The sequence below is a fragment of the Colletotrichum navitas genome (assembly GCF_030913465.1).
Source record: "Colletotrichum navitas strain CBS 125086 chromosome Unknown LY79scaffold_46, whole genome shotgun sequence".
Lineage (NCBI taxonomy): Eukaryota > Fungi > Ascomycota > Sordariomycetes > Glomerellales > Glomerellaceae > Colletotrichum > Colletotrichum navitas.
Genome location: NW_026850592.1, coordinates 219376 through 234991, shown reverse-complemented (window position 1 = coordinate 234991; position 15616 = coordinate 219376). Strand labels below are relative to the sequence as shown.

The window sequence follows — 15616 nt, the reverse complement described above, 5'->3', positions numbered from 1 at the left end:
GACGGCATCAGCAAGAAAGTCCTCGGCATCAGACCCCTGGGTCAAGTCGAGTGTACCTCCAATAACCACAAAAGCTGCTCCACCGCCCCCGCCCCCACCTCCTAAACCAACAGACGTGGTGATGATTGTCTTCGAACACCGAACTGGTCCCGCCGTTGGGGGTGGAACGGGCACAAAGTGGAATATGTTTTCCAAGAAGGCCAATGATCCTCGGTTCAACATCTGTGCAGAAAAAACTGCAGGATACACGCTTAAGAACTCAGACATCTGGAGTCTCGATAATATTCCGCGGGCTCCGGGGTTCAAAGCAAAGAAGGAAATTTTCGGCCGTAAGAACTGCAAGTATATGGCAGAGTCGAAAGACCAAGCCGGGAAGTTCTCCTGTCAAGGCGTTCCCGAGTTTGATTGCATCAAAGACCCATATCGCGACAACAAGCTTGCTCATCGAGAGTGCACTACGTTGAATGACGATATTACGTATATCCCTCGGATTGCTTGCTGGTTTCCCCCAACATGATGTCTCAAGACAAAGAAATGTGGCGGGGTGTCGCTTATCGATATTTGTGGCTAAACACTGATGGAGTGGGGATGGTTGGGGAATACTATTGCCTCCATTGATTCAGAGAGGCCATCTAGAATTTCCGTTCAACCTTCAGCCTCCATAGGTCGTGCTGCTGACCTAAGCCTTTAATCAGGAGTATAATTAGTTAGACAACAAGCACAGACGATCAGAATAGAACATTAGGCTTACAAACACTTTTTCTATTTAAGATTTAAACCAGAGCTTTATCAATTTATCAACACAGTTTAAACATAGCAAGTCGGGCAACTAGAAGTCTTTTACCTTGTCTAGCTAGGCTTGCCCTCCTCTAATCAGACCTTAGAAGCTCTAAGTAGAGGATATCTTGCACTATAGCTAGGCTTGGACCCTGAGTTGATTTGTGTTGTGTAGTTTTGTTGTGTTCTATCCACAACTACGCCGCGCCCAAAGTCCCCAGGCCACATCCTGCACGCTTCCACCGATATAAAAAATGAAAATGAAAGGGTGCCCTTCTTAAGACTGTAATTAGCTCGCTTGCTATTTTTCAGAGGCGTGGAAAAGAATAGTTCCTCTCAATACTTAGTTATTGTTGGAGTTTCACAACGTTCAATTTCCCCTTGCTGGTTTCTCACCACATTATAGAATGTTCTGATCAAGACTGATGAGGGCTCGATGGCTTCCTTCAAGTTTGCCTTACTGAGTGGATTCGCGTTTGCTTCAGAAACTATCTCGCTTGAAGAATGTTACATGAGATGATACCGTTTTCAGATGTTGCCACTCTGCTGCTCGGGTGCAGCTGTATCATCCGCTGCCCATAAGTCGCGCGATCTGGGGTGAGCCGAGTAAGCCGAGTGAGCCAGGCATCTTTGCAGGATATAGAACTTCGGTTATCAGGGATCGCTAAAAGTCAGCACTTCCTCCCTTTTTCTTATTTCATCTGACCGTCTGCTCATCCATCAATCTGTTCATTTATTGTTTGAACACTAGGTATGTACAAAGTACATTTGATTGGTGATATCCAAAGAACAGGGCTCTACAATTACCGGCAGGTTCACCAGATTTGCACTATGCTCGTCATGCTCACCCAGATCACCCTAGGCAGACTTAGCTAAGCTAAAAGCAGCGCCCTCTAGGTGAGTAGTTGGCTGAGGTGCCTGCACTTGAACTCCAAAGTCAGCTACCGCTTTGTCAATTTCTGGGTAAACATTCAGAAGGAGGATGGGGGGAGTCGGTATATGGAAGAGTTATAGAAGGAACGGCGACCCCTGCATTGAGAGACCTCATCCAACACCGTTATAGCAACATGTAAAGCTACAAAGACCCTTTGGAACGTACCAAGTTCCCAGTATAGAAGTAACCTGAGTGTTATTTTATAATTATCAACACTGCCGAATGTGTCTAGTCTATCTTCACAACGCTAAACGTTGCCTCATTACTATGATACCAAACTTCTATAAGATCACTGAGGCAAACAAAAATGAATGATGCAGCCAATTCAATGAAGGTAGTCTTGCCGTACTCATGCTGGAGTCTATAACTTTACCGCTCGCAAGGTCTTTTCTTGCAAAAGTATTTCTAATAGGTGTAGCGAAAGTCGGATGCTTGAGTTTCCTACATTCATCGATGATGGCCCGTTAGTCAGAGTTCAACCCCATGTTAAGTATGGCAGATTAAGGGCCGCTTACATCTGATTCTTCCAATTCCACTTCACCGCGGCTGGCCTTCGAATTCCAAAAGTAGAAATACAAGCTCAAACAAATTACCACGATGATATTGAAAACTGCGCTCCCCAAACAAGCACCGAGTCCAGGAAGATAACGAGGTTTATCCTGGCTTCTATATGGAAGTTAGCAAGATCGTACTACTTTCCTAAATAAACCTGAATTTGTACTTGCCTGAAAACGAGCGAACCTGCGATTCCACCAATTCCGCTGATCCCAACCACAAAAGCGCTGCAGAACGCGCGTTTCCATTGCCCGCGAATGTTGTTCGCCTGGTATGCCATAGTCGCAGGCGTATTACTGACTGCACCCGCAGTAAGCAGAAAAACGCCAAAATAGCGTACAGCGATGTCCTCGTGGAAGCCCATCAGACAAATTCCAACGATCGACAAAACCATGTTCCCGATTATTATGGGACCGCGTAGCATGCATCGGTCTCCAAGCCAGCCGGTACTGTACATGATGATGGCAGAGAAGACATAAGGCGGTGCTGTGAGAATTTGGGCTTTTCCGGTGCTGAAGCCCATGTTGTCTTTCAGGATGATTGGAAGGAAGAAAGACAAAGCTACACGGCTTTTTCTCAGCAAGGGCCTCGGCCAGCATTATGAGTTGACCAACTTACAAAAGTTAATAAGAGCATTGTTGAAATAAATGACAGCCAAAGCCCAAACTTTGACGTCACCACCGCCTCTGAGAAACTTTTTGATACCGAAAGCTGGTAGTTTCGCATCCCCTCTGTCATTCTGTACCCTTGAAATGACCCAGGCAGTTTCTTTCTCAGAAAGGAATTTCCACGTTTGCTTCTGGGCATCTGGAAACCCCACTAGGAGGAAGTAACCCACGATGCCAATGATGCATGTGACGATTCCTTCTATAACGAAGATCCATGACCAACCTTTCAGATTTGCGGCACCGTTGAGCCTAGTGAGCTGTAACATGGTGTGAGACACTAGCATCAAGTCCAATGACAAAAATAAACAACTTACGCCGAACGCCAAAATCCCAGCAAATGCCGAAGCAAAGCACACAATCATGTAAAACACAGAGAATCGTTTTCCAACCTCGTCTTCCTTTCATCAGCATTCAAGTAGCAGCCCGTCTTGGTAAAGAAATTGACTTACACCGGGTGTACCAAGTGCTCAAGAGGTAAACGCAGCTAGGGAAGAATCCCGAATCAAGGGCGCCAAGAATTACTCTCAAAGCAACCATCTGACTCCAATTTGTCAAGAACCCCATCACAAGGACGATGCCTCCACAGAGCATGGTTATACCTGTGAAGTAGGTACGCGGCCCCAGAGTTCGAGAAAGAATAACTGATATGGGCTGGAAGGTGATATAGGTGGTGAAAAACACTAAGCTAACAATTGACTGAGCCCTCATTACAGCTGTTAGCGAAATAGCAATGGCTATCAACGCTACCAGGAAATGTCATGACGGGGGAGGGGGGAAACTTACATAACGGTTTCCTGTCATGTCCAAGTCTTCAAGCATACCGGCAACAGCAGCAGAGGGGAGATTTGAACGATCGATGACAGAGAAGCAGTATAGGAGGCCAACGGTAGCCAAAAGGCGTATATCAACACGTCTCATGATCTTCTTTTGTTCCTCAAAAGAGAACTCATAACAATCCGAGCTCGTATCGACATCGATCCTCTTACTCTCATCATTTCCTGCTGCATAGCTGTTGCGATTGCACGCAGCCGTCTGTGTCTCCTTGGGTAGGCGCATTTTGGTCGAACGATGCTTGTGCGGTCCGAACTTATAATGGGAGGCTTTTTCTTCTGTTTTTGGGGACCGAAATGTATTTACTCGGGAAGCGCAGGTCAAGGCGAGTCGACTGTGCTTTATAGTTGTCGGCTCTGTGGTCTAATAACCTGAAGTCCAATCTTATGGCGTGGTGCAATCGTTCAACTGTCGCCTAGTCTAGCTCATCGAGGCACAACCCAACGTTCCGATGGTTTTCTGGTTTACTAAGTTACATGAACGAGAAACAATAGTCAGCCATTGTGGGTGACGGACCGCCCTAGCCGGACTATAGCTGATAAGCGACAACGTCGCGGTCGATTTGATATTGGCCGAAGGTGGGACCCTTGGGCAAAAATTTTAGTTCCAATTTTCTCATTTCCGAGTCTAGACCAAAAGGTGACCCCCGGCCTTATCGGTCAGGTCCGTTTCAAATCTCTGAAAATAGAAAATTTGAGGCGAGGGTGGTTACCCTTCTGCAAGATTGAAAACGACAGTTATCGGTGTCTTACAACGATACTACCCGATTGGGCTGTAGTACCTATATCTCGAATAAGACAGCACGAGCAATGTCCAGATAAGCCATGCATTGTGTGAGCCAGCGCCGCGCCGCACGAGATTGCTCTGATAGCCAACATGAACATTGAAGGATTCAGTTGTGGAGAGAATTTCGTAAACACCCGGAAAATACAGTAAGCAACGGTCAGATGGAGTGCTCACGCCAGTTTCTGCTCAGCATTAGTCAATAATTTCAGGCAGCAGGTAAGCAAGAAAACGAGATTCTAGTAACGACGTCGACAAATATGAGTATAGGCCGCGGGGAAACGTGCCTCAGCCGCACTCTACGATGAGTGGTCTCCACCAAATATGCAACCGTATCCTTCGCGTCGGACTTCCACTGTCTCTGCTATAGGACTACACTAGAATTTTCAGCGGGTTACACAGGTTAGCCACGTGCAGCAGAACCCATCATCAATCACTCGTGGAAAACCAATGTCGGCGTTGACTTAAAAGAGCGCTAGTTAGGCCTGTTCATGCAGCCTGCATACGAACAAGGTTAAGCACTCGCGTTCATGGGTCCTGTAGGATGACATACCCGGCTCTCAAAACGATGTTACGAGCCATCCCCCTCAACGGCTCTTTTCACCGATTCGTTGGGCCTGATGAGGAATTGTCAGCAATATTGGCACTCCAAAAATAGGCCTGAGATGACGCTACTCTCGGCAAAAACATTTGCAAGTGATCAATGGGTGATTACTGAACGAATCTCTTGACAGCCGGGCGATTTAGCTAATTGCACAGTCATCAAGTCAAGCTGTTTTCTATTAGCCTATGTTTGATACAGTATCAACTCCGACTTCTGTCGTTTATCTCTGGTCTTTCCAGCACCAGGCAGTTCTGTTTGTCGTTCTATTTGCTATCGTGCGCGTGGCGTCTGCTGTTTATATGTAGATTTTGGCATTGTGTTTCCTCGTACTCTTCTATTCTTGAAATGACTTCAGCAGATATACGCCTAGATGTTTAAAATCACGTTAATGTTTTGCTCCAAAGCTATCCAAAACTCAACGCTCAAAAGGAGGGTTAATTCTTTATAGATCCAATACTAGTTCTCACCAACTCATGGATCACTATACCTCAGAGTCACGTACAAGTGATGAAGCTCATCTGATGCGGAAGTTTCTAAGAGTGCAGATCTTTTGCGTGAAGTAAGTCCTGACGTTGCATTTTTCTTTTCCTTGCTGGATATTTAGCCCGCAATTGACGCAACAGCCTTTGATCGTTCCTTATTACCCAGCACCAAGTATGTCTTCACAGGGACCACGTCGTTAATTACAGGCATTAATTTACGCCTTATAACTCTTGTGATACTGTTACACGCCTATCACATTCGTCTCCTGCCTTATCTAACTCACAGAATAGCACGTGAAACCATTCAGGTCAGATAATTCCGCCACCTGATATGTAAGACTTGACTTCGGACCTTCAGCTCCTCTTCCAGCTCGAGGAGTGCATCAGAAATTCGGTTCAGTCGATCGAAGTGTTGCTCAATGTTGTGTTCTTGAGATAACGCAAGCCGGATTGATTGCACCAGGTCATGGTGTAGTATAACTGTCCTGTTGGCTCCAATCTGCTGCTTACTTCTTGGGCTTCCATCGGCGATTCTGCTGGTTAAAGTCTGCATAGTTTTCGCCGGCCATCAACGACGTTGAGCATTCTCACTTCTCTTTCGTGCCAGTTGGGGAACCTGTACAACATCTTCCAACCATAGGTGCCCCCATCAACGTTGTTTCACCTGGAATCGATAGCTTTCGGGCCTTATTATCATTTTGTTACTAATCCACAGAGTTTTCAACCGCAATCTCTAGAGCCGAGTACGACAGATGCTTTGTGTCCTACTGTCACACCCCAGGTCACTGCGCAGACATGTAACGCTATTGGGTCGAATGTAGACAATGCCACTGCTTTGGAAATTGACCTACTCTTTCAATATATTACTGCTATGGTGGAACTCAACTATTCAACCTTCAACTATCAGGTTGAAGAAGCTGGTTTTATTCTTCGCTCGGTATCACAATATTACACTGTGGAACGATCTAATTAGAAAGATGCCTCAGACACTCTGTTACAAGTGCAAACGGATATCGTTTGTATGGGAGGGTGGCAGCTGAAATGGTGTCGAAGATTGTTTCTCTTTCTTCCAGGAATCGACCCAGAAAGCAGCGAGCCAGCAGGTCAATGCAGAGTCCATCGTTGTCTTGTGTGAGTGCCACCGAGTGCACTCAGTCATTTCTGTTGAGTTGCAACAGGCCATCAGAGCCACGATGGGCTACGAGTACAGCATGTGCCTGGAAGTGAAGAAGCATTGCAGACGGAATTCCAATCAGTAAAATAGGATAAGCTACAGGGTTCATGCATAGCTGCAGAGTTGGGAGTTTGCGCCACTTCTCATGCGTAATAATGATGGTAACTACCGTCATCGCCACGGTTAACGCTTGTTAGGCTTCCTTCTTGCGATGACAATCGTTGGTTGTTCTTCTGCATGATCTTTCATTGGGATAAACCATATTGATTGCCAAGGTAACTTGTTCTATCAATATCTCCTGTGATACTATAGCTCAAAGCCTCAAGTCCAACCCCCTGTCGGTCTGGGCGTTTGTGTATCTTGCTTCCTTTAACCCTTTTCGTTTCCAAGAAACTACGCGTTTTCGCAAGAGTCGAAGAAGTCTTACTTTCCCGACTCAGCATCTTATTCATTATGCTATGCTTTGCAATCTTATTTCTTGCACCAAACTTATCGGTGGTTGCTATTGGTAAGTGCACAACGTTGTCCATGATGGATACTTACATTGCGCTCCTTGCTTGCAGGCCCTATTGTTGCCACATCCTTCATCGGGAGTATGAGGCTTAATGAAATTTGGAAAGAGGCTCCTCACGGCATGGCATTAATAATCTGTGGATTAGCATCACTGGCACTCTCTCGGGCAGGCTCGGAAGACTGGCTCACTAAGCACACTGAGAATCATGAAGACGAAGAAAGGATGTCACTCCTGTCCCACGAAATCTTTAGTCAAATTCATTAGACTAGCCACATAACTCTGAAGCTTCAAACAATTATCACTCGCTTTTGTCTGAATGCTCGGGAACAATCCGCTAGATATACATCTACAGATGCAAGTTCTACTGAATGCAACAATCGTGTTAGTCATGCACATTGACTTTGACAGGACCAAATGAGAGCTACTGGTACTAGTTGTTTAAGTCCAACCAAAGCTTTCTGTGATTGCGCTACACTCATACGTATTACATCTCTTATTTTAAGGTTTCTGTGCTGTTATTACCGTTGTGTTTCTTCATGTAATGGTGATTCTCGCCTTTTCATCAATCACCCCCGGGTTCACTACTACCTTTTAATCTTACTAGACACCACAAGAGCAATTTTGAACACATTTAGGCACATACTAATACAACCTGAGTAAAGGTACACCGGAAGCAAAGTTTAGAGCATTAACATTTGTGTCTCAACTTTACGACAGCCTATAGATTGTCGTAGTAGGCGGATTGTAGCTATCAAAATGTCCGTACTTCAAAACGTGCTTGATAACAAGCGCAAGATACGTCAATGAACATGTGCTTGATATAATAGCCGGCGGAGCTCCATCGGCAAGATACCTGTTTTCAGCACAGACTGTCTAAGTTAGGTATGAACAATGTGGCATTTGCTAACCTAAGCCAAGTCTGTCTGCGACAAATCGTTAATCGAACTGCCAGGAGACGAACAGTAAAGTTATATTACGTGGTTGGTTTGGCTTGGAGTAAACAAGGCATCGTGACTTGCTCCAGAAACCTGCAGTGAACTGCCATTGTCTAGTAAGGTTTGATAAGCCATAAGAAGAAACCAGGCAGCAACCCTTGTTAATGCAAGTAGATGATACGGCGGTTGGCTACATTGGATAGAAACGTATGGCAATTGTTAAACGTTGCCGAGGGCAGGAACTTTACTTATGTTACATGGCCAAAACATCAATAGATACCCGTACAGTAGGCGCCTGTGTCAAACGTAGTTCCGCAACCATCCGATCTTTCGACCCCTCATCTCGTCTATTACCCCAACACTCTCGACTGACTGCCATCCCATTCCCCCGCGGCAGAGGAATCGGCTACAGTTGGCTTATCGACGCCCGATAATGCACTGCTGCGGGGCAGATTCTCGCGACGCATGCATTCTGCCGACCACTCTTGGTAAGTAGACAGACAGACGGGTGCCTGGGTGCCCGGAAACCCGCTAGAGCTCTGAGCGAGCATGCGGGGGTGATACGGACACAGGACGATCACATTGATACTCCTAGATAGCGTTAAAGCGCAACGTTGATTTGGAAGAATGTAACGTTGAACATGATTCTGAGTATAATCGTCTGTGGTAATACCCTGCATCGGTGTTTGGATACACATTTGCCCCCATGCTAGACGACCTTACTTGCCCGATAGCTGGGCCGAAACCCGACCCCGCAGCCTTCTGCGGGCTGCCCGCCACACAACTTTAAGTCAGACGAAACAGATGGTAACATTATATAGCTTCGGAGGGTTCACTCTGTTTCTTTAGGTGGGCGCTGGCTTTTTGTCTTTGAAATCATTCACTTATGTTTCCATTCAATTTCGACTTGTCCTGGACTCGGGAGTAACCACTGTGGAGACATCTGGCAATAACAATGTCCGGAAATGTGGAGAGTGTCAGAGAGGGGCCGAGCCCGGCCCGGGACGAGGACATTGAAAAGATCCCCGCGCAAGTTAGTCACAACCCAGAGCAGAAGATCTCTGACCAGATCTCGCATGAGAAGCTCGAGGAGTTGGCCCCGAATGGAGAAGGAGACTACATCCTGGAAAAGATCAACGGAATGGGCGAGGAGGAAGCTCTCGAGATCGTCGAGGAGGCTGTGGAGTTCTTCAAGGACGACTGGAACTTCCCCTCCGACATGAGAAGCCGCATGAAGAGGCTGCTCGAGGGCCCTAAGGCGTACGGAGAACATTACGACCGCGACCTGAGGATCGACGCCGTCATGATTCGCTACTCGTCGCCGTACCCTGGTGTTCGCGCCGTGGCAGAGATTCTGGACGATCAAAATGTGCCGATTGAGACGTTCCGGGCGTACTTTCTTGGAATCGGCTGGGCCGTCATCGGGACTTTCATCTCAACCTTCTTCAACTCAAGGTTCCCGTCCATCTGTGAGTTGACGTGCCCTCGGCCCTTCTTCGCGGCACACGGGGCTGCCTTCGCCGGCTAACACCATATTTGTGCAGCTCTCAGCGGCCAGGTCATTCAGATCTTGTTGTTCCCGTGCGCCAAGTTCCTAGAGTTCGTTCTTCCGGACTGGGGCGTCACCGTCTTTGGGACTCGTCACTCTCTCAACCCAGGCCCTTGGAACTTCAAGGAGCAAATGTTCGCAACCATCACGTATAATATCGCAATCTACACCACCAACAGCTACGGCATGATCCTTGTGCAAAAGTCGCCGGTCTACTATGGCCTGCACTTTGTGAACTTTGGCTACCAGTTGATGCTCACGCTCTTCGTCCAACTCATGGGCATGGGTTTCGCCGGGTACCTGCGCCGGTTCAGCGTCTATCCAGTCAAGGCCCTTTGGCCGACGATTCTGCCGACAATCGCCATGAACAGAGCACTGACCCGCCCCGAGCCGAAGGAAAACATCAATGGATGGACCATTTCGCGGTACAAGTTCTTCTACGTCTGCACAATCTGCATGTTCTTCTACTACTGGTTCCCCGGCTATCTCTTCACGGCCTTGGCAACTTTCAACTGGATGACCTGGATCTCTCCAGAGAACGTGACCTTGGCCATCATCACGGGCTCCTCTCTGGGCCTTGGTTTATTCAACCCCGTTACGACGTTTGACTGGAACGTCGCCACGTCTTCATACGCCGCTCTAGCCCAGCCCTTCTTCGCGACCTGCACTCAGTACTTCGGTGCCATCATCGGCGGAGCCATAATTCTCGGGATCTACTACACTAATATGTACAATACAGCCTATCTCCCCATAAATTCCTCCTCCCCCTTTGCCAATGACGGCACCACGTACGTGGTGCAGAAGGTGGTTGTCAATAACCAGCTCAACGAAACCCTATACCAGCAATACTCGCCTCCATTCTACTCGGCCGGGTACCTCCTTACCGTTGGGGCCAACTATTGTTTCTACCCGGTCTACTTCTTATACATCATGGGGTAGGTTTTCCGACTATTCGCATCTTTCAGACGCTAAAAGGGCATCGCAGAAACCAATGGAAGACCATATCGGCAGCGTATGTCGACTTTTACAAGGGGCTTCGCCACGGGAAGGGCAACTACGAAGGGGCCATGGACGTTCACAACCGCCTCATGGCGCATTATGGAGAGGTTCCGGATTGGTGGTTTTTGGTGATACTTGTTGCCGCCATCGTTGTTTCTGTCGTCTTCCTCAACATCTACCCTCTCGACACTCCGGTATGGCTGGTGTTCTTAATGATTGGCATCAACCTAGTCTTCGCAGTACCCCTTTCCTTCCTCTCCGCAACCACAGGAACAAACCTGGGGCTCGGCTCCTTGATCCAGGTCATCACGGGCTACATGCTGCCAGGCAACACAAACGCCTTCCTCTTCTCGCAGACTCTGGGTTCCTGGGCCCTCGCTGGCTACGGAGACAACTACGTCCAAGATCAGAAGATGGCGCACTACACCAAGATCGCCCCGCGAGCCGTCTTCAGGAGCCAGATCGGCACCATCATCATCACATGCTTCGTAGCAGTGGCTACGCAGAACTTTATAATGGAAAACGTCAAGGGGCTATGCTCCCCCACTCAAAAGAGCCGCTTTACGTGCGCAGGCGATGGGGCACCATTGTACTCAAATTCGCTGAGTATGTTATCCAAGCTCATTTTTTCTATCAGCGCTCACGTACTAATGAATGTCCAACTCAGTGTGGGGGCTTCTTGGCTCCGAGCGCATGTTTGTATCCTTCTATCCCATCCTGAAATGTGAGTCGCAACTTGGTCATGCTCTAGGAACACGACGACTAACACGCATGCTTCATCAGGGTGCTTCCTTTTTGGAACAATAATTGCCATCGTCTTCTTGGTCGGCCAAGGCTACGGGCCAAAGTACCTCCCAGGGGTACGGGAGAGTTTGCGACAGAAGCTGAGTCCGAAAACTTTTGCTCTTTTGGACAAGACCCTCTTCCCCTTCGTTGCATCTCTACTTTGGCTCAATCCGATCCTCGTAATCCAGGGAATCCAGCACTGGGCACCTTCCAATCTTTCATACAAGACACCTGGTTTCATCCTCGGGTACATCTTCATGTACTGGCTTCCCCGGCACCGATTGGCCTGGTGGGAAAAGTACAACTACGTCCTGTCGGCGGCCTTGACTGCTGGCGTTGCCGTTTCGGCCTTGGTCATGTTCTTCGCCGTGGGATATAATCCGATCGATTTGAGATGGTGGGGCAACACCGTTAGCGGCGCCGGGGTCGATGGAAGTCAGATTGGGATCCTTCCGATTCCCGAGAGAGGGTACTTCGGTCCTGAGAGAGGAACGTTTCCGACGTAGGCCGCGACGTAGATCGGTCAGAGACCCCTATTTGTTCTCGGAGGAGAAGATGCTTACAAGCGAAGGCGGAGCCAACGATGTATTCGTGGCGATATTGAGTTCTTGGCTTGAAGGAGACCTGCTGTTCGAGATACATACATGTATTAGTAGCCTTTTCCAACTACGCAGTCTTTAGAAATGGCATCACATGTTTCACAACCCCGAGTTTTGGGTTCGTATATTTTCGCTAAGGCAGAGGTAACATCTATTTGATCATGAAACGGACAATCTCGATCCTGGTGGTATTGATGTCCTTGGTAACACCCTCAAGGTTGTAGCACTTGGCGTACATGAAAGGAAGGCCCATGCCGACGACCTTAACACCGAGGGCTCGTAGCTTGAGCCCGTCGTTGCCGTAGTAGACGCCGCTGTCGGCCACGACGTCAAAATTTCGGAAGACCTCGGAGACGTTGCGGTAGATCTCCTAAGTGATCTCGAGGGACCTAGGAGTGTGATCGAGCTGACGGCCGCCGTGGCTAGAGATGCAGATGACCTTGGCACCCTCATCGACTACGTGGAGGGCATCTTCGACGGTGGTGATGCCCTTGAGGATGATGGGCAGAGCGGTTTTGTTTCTCATCTGGACGAAGATGTTCCAGCTGAGGGCGGAGGACACGGAGTTGGCATTGGTGGTGTCGTAGCGGGCGGCTCGGTGGCGGCCGGAGTCGTCGGGGGCGTCGATGGCCAAGACGATGGCCTTAGTGCCAGTGCGCTCGGCGTGGCGGACGTTCTCCTAGGTGACGGAGAGGTTGACGTTGGTGTAGATCTGCTGGAAGATGTCCTGGGACCCGTTGAGGGTGCCGGCCTGCTTGCCGGCGGCAATCTCGGATAGATCACCGTGTCAGGGAAAGGTGTACCAATTCTTCACCATGCAAAGTGTAAGCCGCTGAGAAGACTTTCAACCTGGTGTCTCAGTATAATGATATATCCTTAGGTCTTGAGATGCTGCTTATGCCATCATCAGTCAGAACTGTTCATATTATATTTACCAAATCTTTTGAGCTCCGTGGACCACAGTGCAAGTACGCTTTCCCTTCTCGGGAATTTTCTTCTTATTTTTAGATTTGCACATATGCACTTGGCATTCATATCGTGACTACAACCCCCAAACACGCTTTGGTTTTACAGTAAAGTCCGCAAAAGCCTTTGCACGGCGCCGACAACCGCCTGCGGTCGCTTCCACCACAAATACACGGCCCCGATTACCAGCGGACTGTAAACGAGCGCTTCAAACGTCTTCAACAGCACCTGGCCTTGGTGGTTACTCTTGGCGACGACCTCCGAGTACCGCTCGTTCCCGAAGCTGACGCGCGAGTACTTCGTCTGCCAGCCCAGACCGGGCATATACACAGATATGGCCTCCTCGAGCCACTTCCGGAGGCGGTAGCGGGGGGACAGCACCGAGGCGCGCATCTCGACGTAGTTCTGGAGGGCGAGATCATTGATGGAGTGCGCATCAGGGACTCTGTTCGCCGTGTACTCGGCCAGCGCGACGCCTCTCTGGTGGGCTGCTGCGGCGGCGGCGTCTGCTTGTCCTGTAGGGTCGTTGACTTCGCCCATGCGGCAGTGCTTGTCCAAGATGGAGAAGAGGATTCGGACATCTTCCAGGCCCGCGTTCATGCCTTGACCGTAGAAGGGAACCATGGCGTGTGCAGCGTCGCCAACGATAATTGCGGAGGCGTCATAGTGGTATGGGCTGCACTTGATACTGATCAAAGGTAGATGTGGGTTCTGCTTGAAGGACGCGATCAGGTTCTCTGCGGGGATGAGATCTGTGACACCTGGGAAGTGCTTGTTAAAAAAGGTGGGCACGCTGGAGGGGTCGTTTTCTAGCGCCACGGTTTGCTCGCTGGGCAGGAATAGTGTGCATGTGAAAGATCCGTCCTGCCAACTGTTAGCGGGCACCGCGCCAAGGGCACAGAATCTAGGTGCTCACGTCGCTGGGGATGGCAATGAACATGAAGTCTTTGCCGGGCCAGATGTGGAGGTGGTTTGGTGAGATTCTGAAATGGGGACCCTCGCCGCCCGCCGAAGGGGGCTTCGCGGGCTTGATCTGGAACTCGCACCACAGGGTGTCGATGTACTCCTGCTTGTAGTTCATCCGGGTGAACTTCATTAGATGGTACCTGACGGCTGAATGGGCGCCATCGGCACCGATCATGAGGTCGAAGTCGATCTCAATCTCTTTGGCACGGCCTGTCGCGGACTCAGAGGTCATGACCTCGAACCAAGCCTTGCATTTCCTAAAGTCTGCGCCGGTGAGCTTGTGGTTGAAGAAGAACTTGACGTTGGACATCTCTTCGAGAATGTCAAGCATGCGCTTGTTCAGACCGGCTCGGTCCACGGCGTAGATGGCCTGCGGTCATGGTCAGCATGTTGCAACTGGGGGGCTGGATTTGTGAATCAACCAACCCTGCCATGAACGTCGTAATCCTGGGCGATCTCGTACAGATCACCCTTCGGGGTTCTGCCATGGATCATGCGTCCCCGCATGGGGATAGTGGCGCCAAAGACATGTTCCAGTAGCTTTGGTTGGCCAGCATTGCGCATGGCGTTGATGCCGCGCTCCGACAGCGCCAAGTTGATGGACCGGGTGAAGTTTAAGAGGGTTGTTGAAGGATCCCGCAAGTCTGTACAGGCAGGCTGTCAGTCTTGTCCAAGTGAGCCAGTCGCCAGTAAATCACTATTGGTAATTGCTTTTCAACGTTCCGGCCGTCGTTGTGGCCGAAAAAGCTAGCAGTTCCCCAGGAGGCGCAAAACCACACCCTCATCCTTCAACGGATCCCATCCCGTGCTGGCAACTTGGGGTGCAGGTCAGTTGGTGGGGTGGGATCCACGAGAAGTGCGGCGATCTTCCCATGGCTGCCCGCCTGACTCAAAAGGGGCATTCAGAGACTTGAGAGAATCGTGAAAATTGCAACACACGACTCACCGGCTCTCAGCTCATAAATCTCGACATTGTATCCGCGCTGCGCAGCGTACAACGCCGCTAGCGAGCCAACGGGACCGGCGCCGACCACGACGACTTTCTGGGGTTTGGCCATGCTGATAGCTGAGGGCCAAGCGGTATCTCTGTTTCCTTGTCCGTCTCTCTCAGTTTGCTTATTGAAGCGGCCGAAATGGACTGAGAGGAAGGCTTTTTGCTCAGTGACGTGACAAGTCCCCCATGATTGCAGGCGTCAACGACTTTTCTGCGCATAGAGCGGCGAACGTCGGGGCCCTGTCGGCGGTTCGGCTCGCGGAAATACTCCGGAAGCCCCGACAAGGGAAGCTCCGATGCAAGAGAGAGAAAGAGACTTTCCTTTGTTTACTAAGGTTTCTTGCATCTTTTGTGTTCTGGGCCCGGCCTGGCAAGTTGGTCAGGGCCCTTCCTGCTGCTTGTGGCTTACAAACTCGCACTGATGCACCAATTAATCTTATCGATAACGGAAGGCACAGCCTCTGGGCTGTTTTCTTATCGGTGCATCGATTTTTTGATCC

At 49.4% G+C, this 15616-nt stretch overlaps 4 protein-coding genes across 4 annotated transcripts; 1 reads left to right on the top strand and 3 right to left on the bottom strand.

Annotated features, from left to right (window-relative positions):
- Window positions 1–2211: 2211 nt before the first annotated feature.
- Window positions 2212–3990, bottom strand: LY79DRAFT_519130 (major facilitator superfamily domain-containing protein; the record flags this gene model as incomplete). The annotated part of the gene is made up of 6 exons (XM_060555104.1): window positions 2212–2370; window positions 2433–2827; window positions 2885–3191; window positions 3249–3328; window positions 3384–3630; window positions 3718–3990. 6 exons carry the CDS (start codon window positions 3988–3990, stop codon window positions 2212–2214), a joined length of 1461 nt encoding a protein of 486 aa, XP_060412315.1.
- Window positions 3991–8818: 4828 nt separating this feature from the next.
- Window positions 8819–12300, top strand: LY79DRAFT_610600 (OPT oligopeptide transporter). The gene is made up of 5 exons (XM_060561939.1): window positions 8819–9726; window positions 9802–10741; window positions 10792–11411; window positions 11473–11529; window positions 11589–12300. Exons 1-5 carry the CDS (start codon window positions 9213–9215, stop codon window positions 12095–12097), a joined length of 2640 nt encoding a protein of 879 aa, XP_060412314.1. The 5' UTR covers window positions 8819–9212; the 3' UTR covers window positions 12098–12300.
- Window positions 12301–12497: 197 nt separating this feature from the next.
- Window positions 12498–12801, bottom strand: LY79DRAFT_559226 (FMN-dependent dehydrogenase). Its single transcript, XM_060558237.1, has one exon. The coding sequence runs from the start codon at window positions 12714–12716 to the stop codon at window positions 12561–12563; it is 156 nt and encodes a 51-aa protein (XP_060412313.1). The 5' UTR covers window positions 12717–12801; the 3' UTR covers window positions 12498–12560.
- A 307-nt stretch (window positions 12802–13108) lies between these two features.
- On the bottom strand, window positions 13109–15504 carry LY79DRAFT_559224 (kynurenine 3-monooxygenase). The gene is made up of 4 exons (XM_060558236.1): window positions 15069–15504; window positions 14549–14766; window positions 14073–14492; window positions 13109–14020 (listed from the first exon to the last, which is right to left on the bottom strand). The coding sequence occupies exons 1-4, from the start codon at window positions 15178–15180 to the stop codon at window positions 13259–13261; spliced, it is 1512 nt and encodes a 503-aa protein (XP_060412312.1). The 5' UTR covers window positions 15181–15504; the 3' UTR covers window positions 13109–13258.
- Between the last annotated feature and the right edge of the window lie 112 nt (window positions 15505–15616).

Coding starts and splice junctions, on each gene's coding strand:
- LY79DRAFT_559226 (XM_060558237.1), bottom strand. CDS start 12,716: ATGAGAAACAAAACCGCTCTGCCCATCATCCTCAAGGGCATCACCACC.
- LY79DRAFT_610600 (XM_060561939.1), top strand. CDS start 9,213: ATGTCCGGAAATGTGGAGAGTGTCAGAGAGGGGCCGAGCCCGGCCCGG. Junction 9,727..9,801: donor CTCAAGGTTCCCGTCCATCT/GTGAGTTGACGT, acceptor ATATTTGTGCAG/CTCTCAGCGGCCAGGTCATT. Junction 10,742..10,791: donor TACTTCTTATACATCATGGG/GTAGGTTTTCCG, acceptor AGGGCATCGCAG/AAACCAATGGAAGACCATAT.
- LY79DRAFT_559224 (XM_060558236.1), bottom strand. CDS start 15,180: ATGGCCAAACCCCAGAAAGTCGTCGTGGTCGGCGCCGGTCCCGTTGGC. Junction 14,767..15,068: donor GATTTATGAGCTGAGAGCCG/GTGAGTCGTGTG, acceptor CTGCCTGTACAG/ACTTGCGGGATCCTTCAACA. Junction 14,493..14,548: donor ATTACGACGTTCATGGCAGG/GTTGGTTGATTC, acceptor CCATGACCGCAG/GCCATCTACGCCGTGGACCG.